This window comes from Argiope bruennichi, chromosome 1, assembly GCF_947563725.1.
Source record: "Argiope bruennichi chromosome 1, qqArgBrue1.1, whole genome shotgun sequence".
In the NCBI taxonomy this organism is placed as follows: Eukaryota; Metazoa; Arthropoda; class Arachnida; order Araneae; family Araneidae; genus Argiope; species Argiope bruennichi.
This window is the reverse complement of record NC_079151.1, coordinates 18,390,083-18,416,215: the sequence shown is the minus strand read 5'-3', so window position 1 is coordinate 18,416,215 and position 26,133 is coordinate 18,390,083. Positions and strand designations below refer to the sequence as shown.

At 29.5% G+C, this 26,133-nt stretch overlaps 1 protein-coding gene across 1 annotated transcript in view; it reads left to right on the top strand.

Annotated features, from left to right (window-relative positions):
• Nucleotides 1–1,490: 1,490 nt before the first annotated feature.
• The window catches only part of LOC129962693 (proto-oncogene tyrosine-protein kinase receptor Ret-like), a 137,410-nt gene continuing 112,767 nt past the window's right edge, over nt 1,491–26,133 (top strand). Inside the window, exon 1 of the mRNA XM_056076618.1 lies at nt 1,491–1,631. Within this exon, the coding sequence (XP_055932593.1) occupies nt 1,491–1,631 (141 nt within the window). The remainder of the gene's footprint in view (nt 1,632–26,133) is intronic.

Genomic DNA, 26,133 nt, shown 5'->3' with positions numbered 1-26,133 from the left:
TGTAAAATCTTTAAAAACATATATGGCTTAATTCTTAAATCAATATTTGATTAAGTCAAAAATCATTATAACTTAATCTTAAAAAGCCAATCATTATAAACATTAAATACTAACAAGCAGTGTGATATACTTATAAATAAAAAAATAAACTCGTTTTAGATCATTTCTTTCCGAAAACACTTAATGTGTTTAAAGCTATATATATAAACCGATAATTGAAAATAAAGAAAAGTTATCAAAAGGGGGATATCTGGTTATTATCTTAAAAAAAGAGCAAATGCTTGAGCTTGGGTGCGGGGTTTTATTTTACGTACTCGTATTTATCACTCTTACATATTACTTATCTATTTTTAATGTGTGTATGAAATTTTATTATTTTCCACAACCATTAAGGGATGCAAAATTTTCTTTTTACAGAAATTTAGAAAGGATCTCGAATACTGCTCAGTATACAGATAAATCTATGTCTTTCCTGCAATTGACAAAATATTTAAAAGTTCTGACAGCTGAATATATTATTCAGTTACGATTTAATAAATATCCGAACGATAAAAAAATGTCTTACAGGAAAATGTGCTTGATTTTAGGGAGAGTAAATGTAATTACACAATAACCATCAGGGAATTAAGAAAAAAACCCCTGGTGGTTATGGCTTAATTCATTTATCCTCCACGATATTAAATCAGTTTTTGGCAGCATGCACTATTGTATATATTTTTTAAAAGATTTCAATTATATTGCGTTTCCAGTTTTTTTAAAGACTTTACATTGTATTATTTCGTAATGGGCAGAAAGGTGGTTTTTAGTGCTTCATTAATTTAATTTGTATTTCCTTATTCCAATGCATTATACATTTCGTGCTTGCTTCTCTTTGATTAAGGTATTATTAAAAAAACTTGTAGGTTTCCTTTGCGTTTCCGATTGTGTATTTTGTTGTATAAATGACTTGTTTCTGAACGGCCTTCTCTTAAAATTTTCCCAATGATTTTAGAATCACTCCCGTGGAAAATACAAATATTCGTTTTAAATGAGGATTTTTGACAAAAAATGCTTGTTCCTTTTTTTTCAAGTCAGGTTATCAATTTGTAGTTTAATAGCTTACTTCTGAGCCAGACTTCCCATTTAAAGATTCCTTCAACCAATTATTCAAAGATAAATTCACAATCTTTCGTGTTTTTAAATATTTTAATCGGATGTTTGAATCAAAACTCGCATGCTTACTAGTTTATTTTAATGTAAAATAAAATGTTTCAAAATTACACCTTTTATCAACCAAATGAAGTAAATTTTTATGTGGTTCTTCAAAATTAAAAATGGTAAACGAAATGAAAAATTTTCTTATTATTAGTTCTTTTCAATGTTGCTTTTTCTTTTCCACGAGTGTTTCATTTAACATTTTTGTATTTACAGATTATGACATTTTCGAGATAAACAAGACTTCAGGAGCTTTACTTTTGCACCAAGCTCCCGATGCCGAAGAAACCCAACTGATGACCTTCAAGGTCACGTGTGCCATTGGGAATGCTTCATTTTCTATGGACGGCATAGTTAATGTCTTAAATATCAATGATAATGCTCCTACTACTCAACATGGAAACATCACTACGAATTTAACATTTGGAATTAAACCCGTAAGTAAATTTTTGTCATTTATTATAATATATCTTAATTTAATGCTTTTTTTATGATTTCATAGGTTTTTAGGTTGAATTATAGGTTAGATTTAAAGTCCCGTCGTAAAGCATGCATTCCGTTCTTAAACAATTAAAACATTAATCTAGTTTTCGCTAATTGGATTAAAGAAGTTGTTTTCTGAATTACTTTGCTTGGCAAGTTATTACTTTAATTCTAATTTTAGCGATTGTGTCATAAAATTATATTTAATTCACTGTCGTACATAGCTTCTTCGAACATTGTCCGATTGAGGCACGCATCATTTTGAAACTTAATTTTGGAAGGAAATGTGCAACAAAATTTCCTATAACCTAAAGAAACGTATAATGAAATGAAGGAAAGTGAATTATTTTCAAAACATTTTGAGGCTTGTAATTAACCAAAGAAAGGAAATTATTGCTTTAGAGTCAGTTTGTAGTTTCTGCTGTAATTTTACGTAAAGATTATTGTAAACAATAGTACATCATAAAATCGAACAATTGTTTGCAATTTTCGCTGTAGGCACTTTCACGGTATAAAACTTCCAGTTCTCAGTAATACATCTGTATTCAATTTTGTGTTCAGTTAATCAGAGGAGAACATTGCCTAGTTATATATTTGACATTCTTCATAAATACTTAGAAAGTCAAATATTCTGTGTTATTATTACTTAATAGCATCGAATTTTTAAAAAACGAAATCTATTTCATTACATTTTATAAATATACCAAATATTCAGTGGTTCGGCTACGTGACTAGAATTTATACCACAAATTAGCTATTTGGATTATAGTTATACAAATGTGGATGGATGTCCCGTTTTCATTATGAAATTTCATGTGCCAACCATTGAATCCTTGAATTGCCGAAGATGATCGACGTTAATTCATTGTTGACTTATTCGTAGGCAATTACAGCATTCCGGGCAGGTAACAAATAGGCAGAAACGTTGGTTATGAAATTATCTTATTGCCAAAACATTTAAATCTCATTAAGTTAAATTGATTTCACTGTCACTGAAATCGATTCAGAGAGTGGCCGAAGCCATCTGTTGCCTCTATTTGAATAAATAAATATTAGACACTTCATTTATCAATGATAATTTGCATCTTGTAATTCCTTATAATTAAAGAAGGAGTTGAATTAAGTACATTATACGAAATATCATCTGTATATCTCGAGTAACCAATAAGATACCATTCTCTTCTCTTCATATCTCGAGTAACCATTGAGATATTCTCTTCTCACCTTTCTAATTTAGTTTAAAGTGTCGGAGGATTCTCTATACCATGAAAAATAATGGAATATATACTATGGAAAAGTCATTCTTCTCATTGACAGATTTTAGAACTACCATTCTAAATCCAAAGGATCAAATAAATTTCTTTTTCCTCGAAATACTGGTTTATTATCCAGAATTTAGGTCATAACGTGTGCTTTATGCGATTATTTTTAAACATTTGATTGTTTCTCAGCTTTGGTAAAGAAATTTTACTTTTTTAAACGACGATTAATCACTCACTTTATTTCTGCTTTGAATATTTTTCGGATTTCTTATTATGTGTTCGGCTCAGCATCACTGTAATTGGTTCTTGAGCCAAAAATCACCACTTTTCATTCCATCCAATTTAATCCAAAATTAAATATATTCTAAAACTATATGCGGCAGTCACAAACTGAACTTTATATCTTTAAACTGTTGCAGTTAACTAATCTTTAACTACTAAATTAAAGCTTTCACGTTCACATAAATAGGCTGAAAAAAATCACTTCATTAATGGATAGGTCTCAAAATTTGATGCAGAAAATAAAATAATATTGAATAGATCACATGACAAATTAAATCAATTTTTATTGTGTATGTATTAATATTTGTTCATATGCATGCAACGTGCCGTCAAAAATTCGATACAGATCGATATTTTCTGTATGAAAACTTCAAATATAATTTCTTCCTTTTGGAGAGTTCCATTTTTACTGTTTAGTGTGTGAAATTTAAAAAGAACAGATATTGAATCGTCATAAAATATGAAGATTTTAATGAATCTGTTTTAAATCTTCCAGAATCCAGAAACCTCATTTCTCAAATTATGTCTATCTATGAGCGTAATAAAAGATACAAGATGGATGAAATTTGGTATGGGAACTTTACACAAATTTTATAATTTTCTATCAATTTTTGAACGAAATCCATTCATCGATCATCTAGCTATTCGAATACAAGCTACAAAACTTTGAATATATAGATAAAATTTATTATATATAGCATCTAAAATGTGGATTCATATCAAATTTTAAATAATATCGGTCAAGGGATAAAGTATGTCAGTCTGTACTTCCGTACGTATGCAAACGCAATAACTTAAATGAATGAATTTTGATATTTGATCTTATGAATACAGTTGTAATTCTACGCTGAAATTTTGGTTTCATACGGAAAAAAATGCGGTTTCATGCATAAGAAAAAAACATCTAAATTACATATTCGATTTTCAGATAATTGTGTCTTACCGGTTTGCAAATTTGAAATGCCAAAGATCACATACCAGATGCAGTAAAAATGCTATATTTACGCTAAGATCTGTATTTCGTAATTATAAATCGCCAATGCTAAGTAAGACATTCATACCATTATCCAAAGTCCACAGCTTTATACGGGAAAATAACATTTTATTAGAGAATAAACGATAAAGCTTTGGTGAGGCTGCTAACTCTGTGTTGAGTTATTATTTCTACCCACAGAAAATCTGAAAAATGTTTTTTAACCCATGCCGAGCTACGAGCTCTATACGATGAGTTTTCTCAGTATCTGGAAACCGAATTTTGTGCATTTTATTTCCTTTTAGTGTTATAGTTAGTAGTCTATCCTGTATGAGAACATGAAAATGATATACTGTCGCATAAAATTCACAATTTATACATTTTTTCTGTTTTTATTGAATTGGAAGAAAATTTTACATTTTGAACGGTGAAGGAATTTTTTTTTATATATTTATTTCAATTCGGATGAAGAACATTTCAGATACATTTTATTTATTTATGTTTTCTATTCACCAGAAAAATTTCATTTATGAAGTCAAATTCGAAAAAAAATTACCTGAATTCGCTGCTATAAAACACAAATATTGTTCCTTTTTTATTTATTCAAATTTTGAACTTCTCTTTTTATATAATACTCATATATGTGTTTGTCGAAGGTTCAGTTTTATTCTTTTTATATTTTTAATTATATTATACTAGCAATACCCGCACAGCGTTGCCCGTTGCATAATATCCAAGAGGAAAAATTAGCTTTAAACTTAAGTCTAGCTTCCACCAGATATGACATGGGCATTTCACACAACAAACATAAAAATATATATTTAGAAATCACCAAAAATAACTACAAAAAATTTTTTATAGCACACAATCAGAAATATTTAGACTATTAAAAAGGTAAAGATATGATATGATATGTTCAAAACAATTCAGTAAAAATATAGAAAAGCTGTTTTAAAATTTAAAAATATACAAATAAATCATTGTACCCATTGTTACACTCTTGTTTATCAACTCTGTATAATCCGATATGAAAATAAAATTCAGCTTGTTTCATAATATTTCTTTATAAACTATATTGGCTGAGTGATCACTTCGTTCTTCATGAGATTTGTTGTGTCTCTGTAATTCAATAGCAGTGCGATTTAAAGAGAAACGGTTACTTCGATCAACAGGAAGCACCCGCAGCCGCCGGGCTGTAGTGAATTGAGTAGTCGTGGACCAGTGGAGTCGAAGAGTAGTCGGAATCGATGGTAAAGAACTGGCCTTCCAGAAATAAGCGGAGCAGCGACGGAGTGAAACTTGTGCTGAACTAAGCTGTGCGCTAATGTCTATCTGTCTTGTTATATGTTGCTGTGTATGCTGTTGTTGCTGCACGTCTCGACTGAAGATAATCGTCTTCTGTGCTGTATATAGTTGTCGTATTTGTGCTGTCCTGTGTGTCTTCGTGTAAATAAACGTCATTGTTTTATTTTCTACTGCCGCCTGGTGAATGAGCGTTCTTCACACCATATAACATCCACTATCCAAATGAACCCCGGGGATTTTCGTAACAATACGAAGGAAAGTTAAATGATTTAGATTTCAAATGTAAAAAGAATTTATCAACATTATATAAATAAATTGGTTTTAATAATCATTTTGGAAACTCTATTTTCAAAACATTTCCAAAATTAGATTCGATGTTCCAAAGTAAACAAATGTTAATAATATGATTATTAACATTTGTTATAATAATATGATTTCATCAGCTATTTTCCAAACTCTATTTTTAGCTTATTTTCAATCCAAAAATCAGTAGAGCATTGATAATTTTTTTGCTTCGTACTTTTCTTAATTGAATTTCCGCTTTTAATTTAAATTCAATTAATTTAAGCTTTGATCCAAATTTTTGATACGCTTGCGTTGTTATTTCTCATGAAAGATCTTTTCAATCAAATCTTTCCAGTTCATCACAAATATTTGGAAAATGTTCAACTGAAGAACTTTGAAGAAATTTTATGATAAAATGATAACAATTGTTTATTTAGACATTTATTTAATCTGCTTCTAAACTGTTATTTTTTAAGCGACAGCACTTTGATCGTTGTTAAGCAGAAAGAAATATATCGAAATCTCTAGTATTTGATAATTAAACAACGACAAAACTCAATTTTACGGTTTACACATTCAAGATTTAAATTTTCTTCTCGCCGTTTGACAAAAACTTGTCTGATATAAACCGACTGGATATATCAGGTTAATCTGAGATATATTAACCTTGACATTTTGACATTGGCAGTGAAGATTTTGATGGTATTATTTAGAAGGAAGTGTTTGAAGAATTGTGAATTAAAAATGAGTTAATTTTAATTTCTCATGTATGAAGAAGAAAAGGTATTGTAATCTTCAAAAAATCATGGTTTTGACGAATCCTCAAGTTTTAGATCTCCCAGGATCTAAAAAATGTTTGACTGTGACAAAGATAAGTGAAAACCGATTTGAGCTAGACTAGTGAAATTTGGTATATGGTATTTACGCTCAATTTGTAGATTTCTGTCAAATTTTGAACAAAATCTATTTAGATTACGTTTGTATGTCCGGCTGTTTGAATATACATTAATAAGATAACTAAAAGATGAAAAGGTTTATATAAATAAAATTCAATGCACTCATTTAACATCTATATTGTAAACACCAATCAAATTTTGAGTCAAATTCAGCAAGGTGGTGAAATTCTGTCCGTCTGTACTTTGATGTAAAAATGATAACTCAAAAACGCATTGACTGAAATATATAAATTTTGATATATTATTTTATGACTACAATTTGTGATTCTGAATCAAATCTTGTTTTAATAGGCTGTGAAAAATGCGTCTAAAATGAAAATCGATTTTTCAGTACTATTTACCGAATGCCAAGTATTCATTGCAAAAACTTGCCTAGTATCACATGATTAATATATTTGTAATTATGGTACTTATGTGTCATGTAAGGCATTCTCTATTTTACTCAATTTTTTGCTGAAGGTGGGGGAGGGGCAGGATAGCCCCTTTATTAAAGAGTATTTGAGAAAGAATTATTGAACAAAAATTAAATTTAACGAAAATAATTATTGGAAGATGAATATATTTACTTTTATGACACTGCGCTACATCATCCTACAATGTCACTGCTACTGATAACGACGGCTTTTACGAATGTAATGCAGTTTGATGACGAATACAAGTGCTAGCTCCAGCTGCTAAGAAGGTTGATAAAACATAGCAAGAACAAGTATATATGTATATATAAAGATATATCTTAATCTAATTTAAATTCTAATTAATTTCATATTTTTATCTTAAATTAGCCCATATTACTTTTTTTCAAAATGTTCTCTTATTTTCTGTTAAAAACCATACTTTTTTTATTTAATTAATTCTAACAGACGCTTTAAGAAATTGATGACTACAGAATTTTTACTCGGCAATCGAAGGAATGAAAATCCCTTGCATCCATGGCATTTCTTCCAAAGATACCTAAGATTCCCTTTCTAGAAATGACATATATCAAAGAAATCTCAATAAAAATTTCTCAATAAAAGCGCTGAGGAAAAAAAGTCTCGGACTTTCTCTCTTGTGCCCCGATATGAAACTACGCTTACCATTGTAGTCCCCATTTATAAATTATACCATTTCGTGGAAAAACAAATGGAAGTTAATTCCAAATTTCCCTTCTTGTTGACCTGACATCTGCGCACAGCTGGTACATTTACATATCAGCTGCAATGATCAGATACATAAGGTCAATTCGATTCCAGTTAAATGGGTGCATGTTTAGATGCCAAGTGAAATAATTAAGGAATTGACTCAAATGCTCTACATCATATACAAAGTACAAAAGGCTATACAGTTTCGGAGATGAACGCGTTTCATAATTTAAGTGCCGTATTTCTTGAAAGATCTGGTGTATTCTTTTATTTTTAAGGTAACTGACAAGCGTCGAGATCATGTTTCTAATTGCATTAATGACCCTATATTCCATTGAAAAAAGCGATTTGATTATCTTTAAATCCCTATATATTTGTTCCAGTAAGTGTTTTTATTTAAGAATTCGTTATTAAAGGGTGTGCTACAGCTTCAAAAGAAAAAAAAATTGAACTGGGACACAAATCGAAAAGACATTCAATAATGAATATAATTGCAGTATCAAGCCCAAGATACATAAAAAGATTCGAAAAAAAATTCTATTGATAATACGATATTAGTGTTGCTTATTTAAAAAATAAATTATATAAAAAATCTTCAAAATGTTCTTCCATTTCTTCAAAATATTACAATTTTCAGTATCTTAGAATCGTCAATACATTTTCTCAATGCCAGAAAAACTCGCAGCCATTCTTGTGAAACAATTGCTTACAGGTGTGCAGAGTTTTTTTCTTCGCCAAACTTTTAAGGAACTTGCAAAAAGCGCACAAACTTTTTCCCCCGAACTGTTGTTGCATAATGCAAGAGTTCAGCCGAAAGTCGTCAGCGCGTCGCGATCACTGCGGGGGAGGATATCAGAAGACACCCGAAAAAATATTCGAAAGGAGGTCGGAATAGTCTCTGTTCCATTTGTGTCCAGACGATAATGGGCATGACAGATGGATTGCAAAAGAATAATGTAACAAAAGCTATGCTATGTCTAACATAATGATGGTATATAATGTTCTTGTCATAACAAACTGATGACACTGTTCCTCAGAAAAAAGAATAATAAAATGCAGCCTTAATTTATTTATGTGGATATTTTTAACTCATCTTTATTTATTTAGGTTACAGATCAAATAGCATGAGCAACTGCCGAAATGTTTTCTGGTAATAGTCCTGAAAAGAAAAATGTCGTTTCTTTTTTGGAGGTTGATATTTGTCACCATCAATACTTAAGCTCGCTTAAGCTTTTCGCTCGTATTGTTACGATATATTTTTTTTTCTTATATACGAAATATTGAGAAAATATTGTAATCGCCGAAAAATTCGAACTCGGTATTTGGTCGAATTTTCATGTTTAAAATCTTCCTGAATCCGAAAAACACATTTTTAATACTATCTCTGTCTTTTGTCCGTAAACAAGATAACTCAAAAACACTTTGAGCTAGATGCGAGCCAGAATTCATAACTCACTTGTTTTTCGCATCGTCCATCAACCCACTCATGACATGCAAGTAGCCGTAATGTAGCGTCACCATTTTCTAATCCAGGGGACATCACAATATAGAAAGTCTTCTCTACATGATAACACTGTGTTTTTAATTTTAGAGGAATTTCAACTGGCTACATATCAAAGACGTTTTCAGAACATGAATTCATACTCTGATTTAGACTTTTAGTATACATAAATTGATCAAACATACCATCTTAAGAAGATTTTAAAACTCTTTCTTTAGAATCTCTATTAATAATAAATGTGCGTGCGTGTTGACGCTGTACAAGATTAATCGTTTCACCTATAGTTACCAAGTATGGCACATATATACTTTGGAGGGTATGAATATGGTCTTGGGAATAATATTTTTCGATTTTTAATTAGAAATTTTTCATTAATTAAAAATTCATCGAAATTTCCACGCTTTTTCAAAATTGTCAGGTAGATAAACCATGTGTTTGCTAAAGTCAAAGATATCACTCGCTAATCTCAACTCGAGACTTCATTCAAGGAACTAAACCTTACATCTGTTTTTATCCATAAGATGAAATGACTCGAATCTTCTAAATTTAGAAAGATACAGAAATTATAAGAACATTCTAGAACAAACGAGAAATAACAGAAAGTAAATCAATATAGCAAAACAATTTTTTAAGAACTTGCTTGCAGTCAGATGCGAACTGTCACTCTCAGTTCGTAGCATTCTTCTAATGAGCCATTCAGTCCGCGCCGAGTTACAGCAAGTTTCATCCCATTTCTCCCTCCATAGGAAGAATCATCGTCCCGTTGTAATCGAGATTGGTTCCTCCTAACAAGTCTCCTGGGGATGATATGCACTCCTGTGTCATCTAGTTGTCTACTTGGATCGTAATAGGGTTTCAGTCTCAGGACATGGACTAATTCTTTTTTACTTCTTCGCCGACTGTTCATTTTCATACTTTATACCTCATATGTTACGTCGGAAAGTCGTCGAGTTATTCTGTAAGAGCCAAAATAATGCCTAAGAAGTCATTCGAAAAATCCCACTCTTCTTACTGGAGTAAAGACCCAAGTTAAATTTCCAACGCTATAGTGGATGGGTCGGTGTCTCTCGTCATATTGTCGTTTATCAGCTGCTAGAGCGTCCATAATGTGCAAATTGTCTCTCTTCTTTAGCCCTAGTGATTAGCTGTAGTACTTCATATATATAACACAATAGATATATAAAATTTAAAGTTCAAAAATAATTTGCGGAGAAAACTATAATTTTTAGTAACCATTAATCCCGGTGAAATAACTGGTCTCCAAAGGCGGCTAGCAAAACAATAATTACAAAAACAGGAATTTTTGTTACAACAAAATCAAAGGCACTAAAACATCTTTGATGTTCTATCTTTCTATTTGCCCGAATTAGCTAAAATCTTGTTTAGCATAATATGAAAAAAATTGGTCCGTCTTTTTCTTACCACTCCCTGAAAAAAGTAGCTCATTCGTGCCATAGACATTTTTTAAATTCTTCAATTCAAATTCAAACTTTTCAGAATTTTATAAATGTATTTTCTTTTATTTGCTATAATTTAATCATATTCTTTTACTTTTCATCCAAATAGTTATCTGATTTCCATTTTTTAAATTAACTTATTTTTAAATTAATGTTTAAAGATGAAAATATATGTCCTCCTTTATTGAAATTTTTGATAGGTTTGTTTATTATACTTAAGATCAAAATTGTGAAGATTTTTAATTTCTAAAAGGGTTCAGTTCTGATGCAGCTGTATAGCATTCAAAATTATATATAATTATACATTATATATTCTTTTTGAGCCAAAAGAGGGTAGAAATAAAGTAGAGAAATCTATTAGGATTCAGACCAAAATTTAATTTTTATTTCAATAATGTTTCCCTAGAAGCAGGTCTTAGGAAAGTTGTGCAACTTTTTCGAACGGGAGAACTTATTTCTTACCTTTTTCCTCCCTTTCATCATTTTCTCACATCCTTATAATACGACACATCTTGAAATTCTTCTAATATACTGATATATTTTATATTTTAGGCGGAAATCTTAATGATGCGTTGTGCAAAACAGTCTCAACTGTTGCGCCGTCATGCACTATAGTGATTTCCACAAAGTTATTTCCAGCCTTTTATATTTTATACCTCTTTTTAAGAATTTTTCATCTCCGAAAGTGGTTTCATTACAGCATAACGTAATTATTATTTTCAGTTAGGTACAGGAAAGTAGATCCAAGAGGAATTATTCCATGTGAGTAGATAAATAAAAATCTAAATATGAAAAAAATAAAGAATTCTTTAACGAAAAGTGGTTGCAACATATTTTTCAGACATTCAGATTAATGCCCGTTTTAAAGCTGTACGAGTGCTATTTTGGGAACAGACCTCTTATTTTAAAACGTACAGTATAACAAAGACGGCATTTGATCCGTTATATTACTTCAATCAGTATGCTTTTATTCGAAACCGGAAACTATTTGGAGGAAAACTCTTCACCTTATCCAATTTAATGTACATGTAATCCGAGTATGTAGTAATCGTATATAAAATTTGGGAAGGATTTTTCGTCCTTTATACTTTATACGTTCTTAATCATCAATAAAATTATAAAAACTACTTTTGCAATTTTATTAATAGAAAGAGAATACTAGTAAATTTTATTTAAACTATGTTATATGCAAGCAGCATATCATAGCAAGCAGTTGGAGCATATGATATCTGATGATTTCCATTTACTTATTTTTTATAATATTAAAATATTTCTGGGATTTAGATTTATTTAATTAAAATCATATTTACTAATTAAATAAATTGGTAACTAATTAAGTATTTCATTATGATTTGAGAATAGAAGTTGAAACATATACATTTGATTCATTGAAAAATTTGACGTCAACTTACTTTTAGGATTACATGTTGGCATATTTCTATCTATTTTCAGATTAAAAATAAATTACTGTAAAATAATTCGTTTACTAAAGCATTTTAATATACTCAGAATGCTTATTAATATGGTCTTTGAAGTTATAACAGCCTTAATAAAAACATTAAAATAGTGTACTATTATCATTTAAAAATTGATGAATTTGGGGACATTTATATATTCCATGTTTCGCGACTACGATTGTATTCTTATACGACTAAGATTGAATTATTTTTATTCAGGAGATGATTTGCCCATTTTTCATTGCTCATTTATTTTTCAAATATGTTAGCGTAATTAATTTTTTCCTGTTCAGTAACTTTGCATTCTTATAATAATCGGTTTTTAAGAATGGGTGCTTTCATAATAGCCATTAGATAATAATTATTATGAATATTTTATTTCATTGCTGGGTACATTATGACGTTACATAGTTTTAAATTCATATATTTGAAACTTTAATCGTTAAGGAGGGACCTTGACATTTTAAAGCATCTCGCCTTGCCTTGTTTGCGTGTTGTTACCAAGTCAACCAACTCACCAGTCTTAAATGAGGAAAAGCCCTCCCGTGGTCATTAACAAGTCGATTTTCTACGTTTTACGATCTTCCGTTTATTGGTCGTCCTGGCCTTAATGAAAAACAAACAGAAAGTGATCTATGAGTTAATTTTCGCTTCAGAAAAAAATCTTATGGGTTTTAGTTGTGAAAGCTAATAAAGTTTTTAACAAGGATTGCAGGTGCTGTCCAATCCATTTTATTATTGCTAGAATGTCTTGTAGGAAATCCAGCTCTCGTTTTCTGTTTTAGTATTCCGCATTCGCCTCTTTTATAACATTTGATCTGAAAAATAAAGGAGAGATTGTGATGAAATCACAAAAGAAAAGAAGTTATCTCCCCTTTCTCCTCGTTTTACTTGTTAGGTAGACATCTAATCTTGGAACTTTCGGAAGTTGTTTAGTTTTAAATCCTAGTCAGAAGAACAAAGCAAATTTGCACCAGAACTCTATTCTGAAAGAACTCTAAATCGTATGAACTACACTCTTGTTTTCAATAAAACTCGTGCCTTAAATTCGATCCTTTAACTCGGACAACAAGAATATTCTGGTCAGAAGGCAACGTTCGACATTTTCGTTCAAAATCTTGACAGTCACCAATTTCGTTCAAATTTTAATTAGTTTCACGTATTACTAAATGTAAATGTTTACGTTTAGAAAACGTAAAAATCTATTTTCTTTTAACTTATGGCATTATAAAAAACTAATAACGGGGTAATTTGAATTTATCATATGCATATAAATTTTTTAACGATTGCAATTTTGTATTGAACCAAGATTTCTGACAGTTTTCCTAAAGTAGTTTTTATGTCAGCCATTGTAGTTGGTATCATTTCTATAAGGTAACCGCCTAAAGGCCGTATACAAATATAGTTTACCTTCTGAACGATTTAGACAAAGGAGTTTAAAAAACAAATGTTAATAATAAAATTTCTAACTACAGCTTCTTATTTAAAATGAGAAATATCGTCTGCTATTTTTAAACTTATTCTTCATTCAGCGTTCATAAACATGTTTTAAATGAAGGTATATGTTTTTATGTTTTCAAAATGGAAATATTCCTAATCCATGATTCAAAAATGTTGTGGAATTTATGGCATTAATATTTCTAAAGCAAACAACATTATTCATCGGAAATAAAAGCCGTCATTTGTTTCCACCTGAAGGGAAGAAGACTTCAAAAGAATACCCCAAAACAGATATTAACTCTTTCAAATATTCCTACAATGAAGTCGTTGGAAACAAGAGAAAATACGCCGATTCAGAAATCAATTACTTTTAAATAGACCTGTATCAATAATAAATAAAATGATAAAAAAAACTTATTTGCATACTTTTTGCAGAGGTATGTGTCACAAGGCAGAACACTTTGTAAAACCCTCTATGAAAACGATTTCATACGATGTAAATGAAAATATATTGTGGTCTTTGATGAAGCATAAGTTCACTTAAATGACTGCAGCAAACATCGATTTATTTATTTTAAAATTGGATTTTGCTTTATTGAAAATGAAGAGAAAAAATATACTAACTTCGTTCCGCCAATGTGAAGAAATTTTCAGAAAGGAGTTTGATTGTTGCAGGATTCTCCTATAACAGGGAATTTAAAAAAATGAATGACGCGAAACGATAAATAAAAAATTACTTTCAAGAGATTGTTTCAGTCCGATATTTATAGAAGTTTCATTTCTTTATTCTAATATTTTCAAAAAGTGAAAATTCATGAAGACAAAGCTACAAGTCAACAGATATTCTTTGAAACGATGCAAATATTGCAAATATACCTTTTTAAATATATTTCTACGAAGCCCTCTGACATTTCACTTATGGACTAATATGCCTTTAGTCTGTTGAGAATAGTTCTTTTTAAGTGAAAACCCACCACGACTGATGGACTCTGAAAAGAAATAATAAAAAAAACTTGGAATTTTTTTCGAAAAGCCTTTCTATTATAGAAATTACAATGCAGATTTATAGCCCGGAGTCAACACTTTCAGATCGAATATCTTAAAAAATAGTCTGTGTAATTTAAATGTTAATTTAACGGCCCCCAAATAGTTTTAAAAATGAGTAAATATTTTCTATAGCTTATCAAATTTTCCATGCGTTCTACAAAAGCTTTTAGAAATTATGGAACCATTTCCATAATTTCCAACTTTTTAGAAAATTCGATTAAATTAAAAAAATTAAAGCGTAATTTCCTTTTCATTGAATCAGAGAAGTCTACAAATAAATTTGTGCGCGAATTCTGCTGTAGTAAATTCATTCATGCATTCTAGAGCATTTTATGTCTTTCAAAGAAATAGTCATTTAAAAAAAAAGGCAAGAATTTATTTGTGAAAGCAGATGGCATTTTTGTTTGCTCAAAACTGTCATCCTAACAGAAATAATATAATTAGATAGGACAGAAAGATATTATGAAGAATTTTGGATAAACAAAAAAATTATCATTAAAGCTTTTCATTCAATGATTTGATTACCTATTTTTCATTTTTTTTTATTTAGAAAAAAATCAATATTCATAAAAAAATCTTAAATTATTGTTAATTAAATGTAGCTCCGCTTTGTTGTACATACAGGTTAATATAAAATTCTTGAAAAAGTTTAAATATCTAAAGAATCATTCTTTTTTTTACTTTCTTAGAGAACATAAATCGGATTGAACTTAAGGTGTTACATATTTTTAAAAAAGTAAAGAAATAAGACTGTAGCTGCCCATTATATGTTGATGCAGGAACTAAACTTATTAATAAAAAACTACGATATAAACTCAAGAATAAAATAGAAAAATAGAGAATTTTTATCACAGTATCGTACATTATAATAATTGGTATACAATTAAGCATTTGAATTAAACATTGAACCCAATAAAATTTAAACAAATAGTTATGAGAGTTCAGATGCTCATTTTTCAGATAAAAGCAAGTGGTTCTTTGCAATTCCTTATACTTGCTTGATTCCTTTTAAAAGTTATCTAATTATAAGAAGAGAATAATATTTCAGGGGAATATTCCAGATTTTGAAATAACCGTGGATTTATTAATTATTATAAGGATTCAAAATAATAAGAAAACGTTTTGAAGCGATGTTAAAACTTTTAATCATTATGAAAGTAATGGCATAATCTATGAAGGATATGGGTTTAATTTAAAAGCAAACGTTTATTTTCTGAAAAGAAATTTGTCTGTTTTGTATGGTCTGTCGAGATTAAAGGAATGGCCCATAATTAATGAATAAACAAGGAAGAGAGGGAAGAACTATTTTGTCAAAAGAAATCTTTCTAAAATTGGAAGGCTTTTGTTGTCTAATATATCACAAGAACCAGATTAATGCATCAGATTCTGAGAAACTAGAGAAGTTTCCTGTTTACCACTTTTGTTTTGAATGCAAAGCCTAGAGCTTATGGACTTTAACATTCTTTTTAGATAAGATTAACTGGTAATTTTTCTCAAATTACTGTCTAATCGCTAAAACAAAGCTAGTAAGTGTTTTCAATTATTTGAATGTGGAAAAAAATCTTTGTTGTAAAATAGAAAAGGTGAGTTAGTAAATAATCTTTTTTATCCCAAATCATTTACTAAAAACACATCTTCTCCATTCCAGAAAATTGCTGTAAGAATGGAACTGTGTGCACAGTATTAATTTATTTTTACTATTTTTTTATTTTAATAACAGAAACTTACTTATTCTCTAAAAATTACTTTTTCGCCATATAATTTGTTATATTTTTTATATATATATTTATATTTTCCATCTACAGAAGCCAGACTTTTTTCATACAAAAGCCCATTTAATTTTTAATTTAATGAAGCTTTGTAACTGGAAGTATATATGTTTATTCCATTCAAGGAGGATAGCCTGTTGTTGTTGTTTCTTATGGCACTTGCCATGGACAAGCCCGCTGTTACGAAAACAGCGATTTTAAGCCGGTGGGGGAGCGTCTCTTGTTTTCTTTTAGTAGCGCCAACTAGGGCCAAGAGTATGACTTTGCTACTCACGCATCACTCATTCGCTTGCACAACCCCTTTTTACAGGAGGGCACATTCACACATCTCACAGATAGAACAACGGAAGAACAACTATGCCCAAACCGGAACTCGAACCCAGGACGCCCAGTTTACGGGCAAGAAGGATAGCCTGTATCTGCGTATAATATTTTGCTCATATTAACCTCGAAAACTAGAATAAGTTTTACAATTTTTCTCTGCTCCCCTTCATTGACTATTTTGTTGGGAGATAAAAGTCTTGGTTGAATTCATACATGATTTGTCTAGCTCAAAATAGGATGGAAATGATGAGAAATTAGACTTTTTATTTACTCATAATTTCTTTATGATAGAATATAGAAAAATAAATCAAATTATGCGAATTAGCTTTAGCATCAAAATGTAAACTTTTCTATCAAAAGTTTTTCAATTATTTCAAATGCTTTGAAATTTTTGGCTGAAAAGTGATTTTTCAAACCCTAATTTCTATTATTTTTAACATGATTTATATGGTCGTATTTAAATAAAAAAATAACTTTAACGCATACTTTTTCATCAATTTGAAATTGTTTAAATGCAAATGAACGAAAATGTATTCGCTTGACGAGAGCTCATTAAATAAAAATAAAAGTGATGAAATATTTATTGGCAACTGCAGAAAACGTCAGAAATTGAGCGTACTACAGTTCTTTTGAATATATAATTACTTATTTATTCAAACATGGCAATATAGATAATGTATAAATATTTGTTGAATTATGCGATATCAATGTGCAACATTTCATTGTTTTTTTGCTTTAGGATTGAGAAGATTCTGAAAATATTAACTTAGATGATAGGGAATCTATTGTTGCCTTCCAATTTATCGAAAAGGATTTTGTTAAAGATATATTTCTTATTGTCAATAAATTTAAATTGAGTTTACGAAGCAAATATCGTATGTCACCATGCTGTTTGCTTGTATAATGAAAATACAGCTGCTAATTAATAAAAGAAATATTTATTTAATTAATTGCCACTAACTCTTCACTAAAACTCTTAATGTTTTACAGAGTTAGAAGCAATAAGAGAGATTTGTGAGAGAAGTTTCAAGAAAGTCTATTTAGCAATATGGATAATTATAGAGAAAAAAAACGTGTTTGGTTTTATATCTATTAAAATATTCATGTCAGAATGACATGTGTTTTAATATACGTGATGTCATAGTTATTTTTTCCTAATTTTATACCTACATATTATGTACTAATTTTAAAACCATTAACTCAGCATACTTTTTTTCAAAGAAGCAATCAAGTTAATTTATTGCTAATATTTACACTAAAACACCCGAGCTTGTTATTTTAACGAATTTCAAATTTCTTGACCGTTTTCATAAAAACTATTTAAATTTAATGGTGTAAATTATTATCGAGTATTTTAAAGTAAGAAAATGATTGCACTTGTCTTATGATTACTTTCTTCTGACTAACTATATAAATATTGAAGTTCTACATTTGAAATTTCAGGCGCCAAAATTTGGCAATATAATTGATTAATATTATGATTCTATTTCACTGCAATATTTACATAAATAATAATTATCTGTTTTGACATTTAATTTTAATATAAAATTACTATTAATGTTGAATTTCATGAAATCTAAGTTTCCCCCCCTTTCTCTCAAATTTCTCTCAATTTTCTCGACCATCTAACAAGATTTAACTTTTCGCGGAAAAAAAATCCATAGTATCCATAATTTAGACTTTTCACTCAAATTTTAATAAATTAGAGTGAAAAAAAAAGATTTGGAACAAAATTAATAAATTTGGACCCAAATAAAAATTTCATTCATGAAATTTTTATTAGTGATTTTTAAAATACTCGCTCATCAATAATAAGAATTAATGAAGATATTTGCAATTAATACAAAACCAGCGCTAATAGTGTCCATTATCAAAAATGCATTGTTAGAAAACATCCTCATAAAGTAGAATTTGTTAACATTTAAATTAATTCAACTTTACAATTTTTTTTAAATTTATTTTTAAACTATTTCAAAAAATGTTAATGCGAGTTAATTAGTTATTAAATAACTCGCATTAGCTATTTAAATTAGTAAAAATTATTATCAAATAAAATATTTTCTTAAATATCTGTTATACTAGCTGATAATGGTAAAAATAAACGTATATTATATTCCAATTATTCTACTGAATAAATTTAATTTCCACTGAATAAATAAATTTTATTCACATTTAAAAAAAAAGAAATTTCAAATTAACTGCTTTATTTACAATTAGCCCAGGACAAATTAAGTAGAAAAATGTTCGCTGTTTTTACCTGAAATCAGTTTTAAATTTCACATTAAAAAAATTCGCCCAATGAATCCAAAAAAAGAGTGAAAACCTTTATGTATCGTAATTTTGATCATATTTTTAGTCTTTTAATTTATTTTCTTCATCATTTGATATACAATAAAAATATTTCTAAACTTCTCACAAATGCTTTCTCTTCCACTCTTCGCAAAGTAAAGAACTTTACAAATAAAATATTTCTTTTCTGAAATTTGACAAAACTCTTGCAGTGGAAAAATATCTTGGGAGAAAAAAATGTCCACTCATTCCTACAAATTTTATTTACCCCATTGCCCAAATGAAAAATTTTCCATTTCATTTGATAGCTTTCTTCAAACTCCAAATTGTGAATTCGCGAATAAAATCCAATTGGAGAGGCATTTGACATTAGCTTCGGGGTTCAATAGTGCGCTATCGAAAACGCCTTCATGCGAGCTGGTAACTTAAAGAGCAAAGGACACTGGCCCAATTTAGTCTCTATCATCCGTTATCGAGAAACAGGGGTGAACTTTGAGTCTCCCTGTAGACATCACAAAATAGGCGTGGCCCTGTCTGTTTATAAAACGCAATGAAAGAGGTGGATTGGAAATTGTGCTACAAAATGAATCTCCGTGCGTTGTAATGGATGGCTATTTTGTCACTCAGTAGAGTGCAGGGAACTATTTCATAACTTGAGAAGATTACATTCAGTTGGCAAATAAAACAAAACTGAATGCATGCATTGCATCCGACTTGAAATGAGGATTTTATTTTTTATTTTTTCCATCTTGGAATGCTAAACAATCCACGAATTACATTTCCATATTTTATGGTAACCGCTTTTCGGTAAAATAGAATTCAAAAAGCTAAATACAAGGTTATCGGTAAAATCTTTTTAAGACCTTTAAATTGAAATCGGCGTCTCGCATACCCAAGGAAGTAATATATACTCATAATAAAGTGACTATGCTGAATTTATTGAGACAAGTTACATCACACGTTACATTGGATATTCTGCTTAATTTTGTTTGCACTACTTTGCAGGTCTAACTCTTTAATTATACAAAATTCCAAATCGGAGAATCATGTAGTGGAAGCAGAAAGGCGCAGAGAGCACTGTACTGCAAGTCAGGTTAACTGTTTATTATATGCCTGATCAGAATTTCTTATTACTCTTCAAACATCAACCAGTGAATTTTGAATACAAAATAACGTTCCAAGTTCCTACAAAAGATGCAGATGTCTATTTTGCGGAAAATTTTCTTTATAAAGTAGCTTTATGACCTCATTTCAATGCGAAGTATTCTTCTATTGATTACAAGTAATGTGTATAATATGAAAAGGAGTAGAAATGATAAAAAATGAATTATGAAGAATTAACATTTCAAAAAAGAATGTTGAATTGTGTTATTGAATCATTAAAGACAAGCGAGTCTACCAAAAAAAATAAACGTCTTTATATTTATAAAATTATATTGCAACATCATCAATTAATAAACATTGCCTAAAAGGAGCAGAGTCCTTCGCACCGATATAGAAATTTTCGAAATATTTAAGCAAATAAGAATCGAAATAGTTTGTTACCATGTAATTTAATTTATTTTATTTTATCAGAACAATAATTTTGTTAAAGCCAGCAGGAGGATCCACTCAAAACCTTCTTTCCAAAAAAATTTCATAAAAATATTATCCTCCACTCCCTGCAAAAAATTGTGAACCTTAGGGAGGAGAGAAAACTCCTTGAATGCAAGAGGCATACTGTAGTTTAGAAATATTAACCGTTGAGGAAGAATTTAGCAATTTTTGTGAATCTATCGTGTGATCGATCCTTCAAGATTAATTCTGGCACGCGTTTTAACCGATTTTTGAATTTGATTCAAAATTTAATAGGTATCTACAATATATATATTAAATCGGCTTATGGTATTTTATCCATCTGCCTTTTTCATTTTGTGGTTATCGTGTTAACTTATATATGAATAGGCAAACTTTCTCTGAATAGATCTTGCAAAAATTAAAAATTTGGTGTAATGACCATATATGAAATGTTATCCTTCTAGCTCAAAGTATTTTTGAGTTATCTTTTTCACAGATAAGCAGACAGACGAACAGACAGGCAGACAACATATTCTAAAAATGTGTTCTTCGAACTCGGAAAGGTCTTTAACGTGGATATACGTCAAAATATCGAATTCGAATTTTTTGACGGTTACAATATTTTCTCTATATTTCGTAGACAATAAGGTGAAAATTGATTAACCTTTATTATAAAGTTTTGTACTGCTGTTTAAACATAACGCTACCTAAAATGTGTCTATAAATACATAAAATGGTTCATCTATTTATCAGTGCTGTATTTTATGCGCTAAATTCTCACATGAATTCTTATTATAAAGGAAATACTTGTTTAATTGACTAATTATATCAACAAAAAGTCTGTAGCTTTGTTTTAAACAGTGGAGGTTTTTTTTTATGATTAAGATATTTATATATGTTTAAATGCAATAGAATCTCATACAAAGCCAGATAAATTTCACTGGGATTAGTTAAAAAAATAATTTATTGAAAATAATCGTTTAGTAAAGTTAAATGTACTAATTTATCGTGTCGGACAAATCTCTCTGGAGTTACATAAAAATGCTTCTTTTGGTATACTCGAAGAATATTTGTCATCATTCAACCAGTTATGATAAAAGCCAGTTCTTTTTGCTGGAAATCACTTTCTACAGATAGGAATTTTTTATCTGTTGAAACATTCTTAAGATCGCTTTAAAAATATGTTCCTTGTAAAGGAGTTTCTAAAGGAAATTATTCATTTATTTTTTTATTTTTACTCGACTGAGTTTTCTTTAACGATGAAATTCCAGCTTGAGATTGAAAAAAAAGTTACAAATTTTCAAAGACCTGCATACTGCTATGTACTAAACTATAGCGTCAAGCGATCTTTTCCTACTCAGTATTGATCTTTACTTCAGATATTTTCATGTAAGGAATTTTGTTTCTACATTTTTATTTCTCGTATACGAAATACATAAAAAAATACTACATTCGTCGAAAGATTCGGAATTTTAGCAAGAATTTCAGAATTCTATGAATATGAGAAACACATTTGTTTGCCTTTGTGTTTTTGAAAGCGGTAACTCAAAAACGCTTTGAGCTAGACCCATTAAATTTGGTATATGATTTTTGCACCATAGTTATAGATTGCTATTCAATTCTGAATGAAATCTATTCCGAAGAAGTCTGTCTGTCCGAATATAACACGATAATTGCAAAAGGAAGAAAGTTATACAGATACAATTTGGTAAACAGATTAAAAATCAAATTGTAGGCATGTATCAAATGTGGGACCAAATCCGATAAAGAATTGATCATCTATCCGTCTGTCTGTTCGTTTGCATGTACATAGACACAATAATTTAAAAATATAAAAACAGCCGAATGAAATTTGGTTCACAGTTTTAGCCTCTTATCTCCATCAAATTTTGAATTACATTTATCAAATGGTTGGCATTAGAATGGTTGTTCTTTCACAAGCACGTAAATACAACAGCTAAAAAAGGCATACCTAAATATATAAAACTTGGTGTGTGTAATTTTTTGGTGTGTGTAACTGCAAGTATAGTTCCGTATCAATATGTGGTTGTATGGTTGGAAAAAAGACGTCCAAGATATATATTTTTTTTTCTGATACTTATCTGTTAACCACATTTCTATGACTAATCACCACAGATTGCACGCTATCAGGTTCTTTCATATTCATTGTTTGCCATTTGTGTGAGTAATCAATATGCAATACGTTTATTAGAAAGTATGGGAAAAGATTTCCAGGACATCACTCCTATTGGTTCTCTTATCTGCTGTGGAAATTTCAACATGGGCTGATAAATAATGCTTTGAATTGTTCATTACTACAAAAATAATGAACAATTATTTATTACAAAATGTAAATTTGTAGTAAATAATTATTTAAAAGTTAGATATATTGTTGTTTTCTTTTCCAGCAAATTATCATTCCTAAGCGTTATTGCTTTGTACATAGTAACTCAATATGTTTGTGCGCGTGAAATGAATTAGAAAAAAATATTGGGTGTGAAAGTAACTTATTCTCATAGTTTAAAAAATATTCAACTTTAGTTCCCTTCTAAGTTAAAGCCTTCAAACTTAATAATAGCAATAATTATTAATGATTCAGTAATCAAATTTAATTATTCGGCACCAGACGGTAATTCAGTAGGAAAAAAATGTGTATAAATATGTATATATAAACTATAATCATACGTCTAAAGCAATTATAAGTTGTATGGTTAAAAAAATGAATTTCAGGCCTTTGATATAGAAATTAAGACTGAAAAAAGGTACTGGAACTTCAAAAAAATCCTGGTAAAAAAATTATTTATATAAAGTTGATTTTCTAATTTCTTTCGGGGGGGGGGTTGCTCTGAAATGTGCAACATTTGGATTTTCTTTTTATAAGATTTCTTGCATCTTGCGTTCTTTTGTACTGCATTGTATTTATCGATCTACATTGAATCTGAGAAAGTTGAGGACTTTTTCCAAAAATTTGAAGTCTGTTTCTGCAGTTTTTCAGTCAATTTATCAATTTGAAACTCTTTTTTTTTTATATTTGTCTCTTCTGAAAAAAAAAGAGTTGGCAGAGAGAGTTTTCGAATTGGCAGTTTAGAAATCAATACGGTTAAAAGTTGATCAGGATAAAGTGACAACTTCAGTTTTCCGGATATAAAATTTGAGATTGTTTTTTTTTTAGCATCCTTTAGAAATGATTCTGAAAATAGTTTTTTTCCCTTCTTTTTTTACTGTGAGATTTTGTTTCGGAGTTTTGAATAATGGTTTATGTGTCTCTGTAACAATTTGATTATGTATTGAAATAGAAGAATAATTTAGGGATATACTGTTTCTATAGAAACTAATCTGCAATGCTTTTCTCATTCGTTCCATCTTTGAATAATTCCACTATTTTTTATTCTCCTAATCGATAATGCAACCTAGGCCGAAGAGTGCATTTACCAAGATCTCATTTCCCCACTAACGGGTCACCATACACGATAAACATATAAAAATGTATGCCCTTAAATCTTCTTAACCAATATCATATAGTAGGAATATGTTAAATTATGAGGTATTTGTTAACAGAAAAACAGACATAAATGTCTCTAAATTACCACGTTCTTACGAAATACATAATTGAACATGAATACATAATACATATTAACAAGTGAATGCACTATTCTTATTCTTAGCTTTATCATTGACATTTTAGGTATCGCTTGATATTTATTAAAATTTTTTGAAACTTGAAACTGGCATTACATGAATACTTTTCTGTATAAGATATGCAGGGTATCCCAAAAAGTGGAACAACCGTTTATTTTCTTAAATAATGTAATCAGGCATATACTTCTAATTGCAGAATTTCATCAAATAAAATACCAAAATGTATGAAATTTTTTTTAGCTTTAGAAAATCAAATTTTTATATGGTCCAATTAGAGAAAATTGTCATAGAGCAAAATGTGTTTCTTAAGCTCATCTATAAAGACACAAGATTTAATTCTTCTATCTGTTAACTTTGCTTAGATATTAAATGCCAAATTTATTGACTTATACCATTTTTTTATATCTCTGACCAGTGTTTGAACGAGATTTTCATAGTAATTTTCAGGAATAATATACATATTCTGAAAGATTACTTAACTTTGGCTAATTAAAAATTAGCTAACTAATTATTAATTTCATTACTAAATTCCATTAGATTTAAAAAAATGGTCAGATAATACATTCATTGAAGTGTTTAAAAACTTGTCCCAAACGAGCACCTTCGACAACAATATAAAGTTGCATTATTTTAACAATACTTAAGTATACTCAAGCGAGTCATCATTTGTGACCTAAAAACAAGCTTTTTGAATTCTTCGATAAAGATCTCAAGCATATTCTGCCAAAGCCAAGTCATTCCTTAGTTCAGGCAATATATTATTCAAAACTAGCTGAATATATCAGTACCTATTCAGCATATTGCTGTACAGAATGGGACCAAGTTAACGAATTTCTAAAAATGCCACACCACACATTTATATAAAATCGCCACTGATGATGAGCCTGAGGTATCAGACTATGGACTCCATGTATTTTGTACGATTATACGAGTGTCAGTTATTACAAGGAAATTTTCACTACACAATGCTGAGTTCTAGATTCATTGCTCGTACATTAACATAAAGGCAATTTTAAAAATAAGCCAATTCTAAATCATATGCATATTTCTGAATACATGTCCATTTCAGACTCATATGTATTAATCATATTATACTTCTGAATACGTGCCAATGTTAAATATGTCAATTTCTGAATCATATGTATAACACCTTATTTTCCCCAAAAGTAAGGAGTTTCCTGTAGTTTGTCACCCTGTCATCGCTAAACCGTTCTGTAAATCACTTCCTAAAAGGTTGCTAGGAATTAGGAAAACTGCACTTTCATTCTTCAACAATAAAGGCGAAATTATGATTGCATAAAACATAAATCTCATCGTATCCAAACGTTGTTACTGAATTATATCATTCTCTAAGAAAGCATATACGTGCAACAGAGAATTTTAGTTTCTTTTCTCGGTATTACATTATTTCTCTGATATATCTTAAATGTTCAAATTCTCTTCTTAGTAAAGTCAATTCTGCCACTGTCTACAAAGCAAAGTGCATGGCATTATTCGTAATTTGCAGATTTCTACTATGACATGATGATCGGATGATGCATTACTACACAAACATTTACGTATGATAATTTTCTGTTTTGAATAAATTTACATATCTGAAATAAATATTTTCAACTTAATTTATGAGCCATCTCTCTAAATTTAAAAATAAATATTTCCGTGAATTTTATAGACAGAAATGCGAAACTTCTGTCATTATTAAGATGAACAATGAAGAAGCATTTTATTTAATACAACTTTATGTTGTGGATAACACAATATTATTTTTTAATTCTGTAGATTAACCTCCACA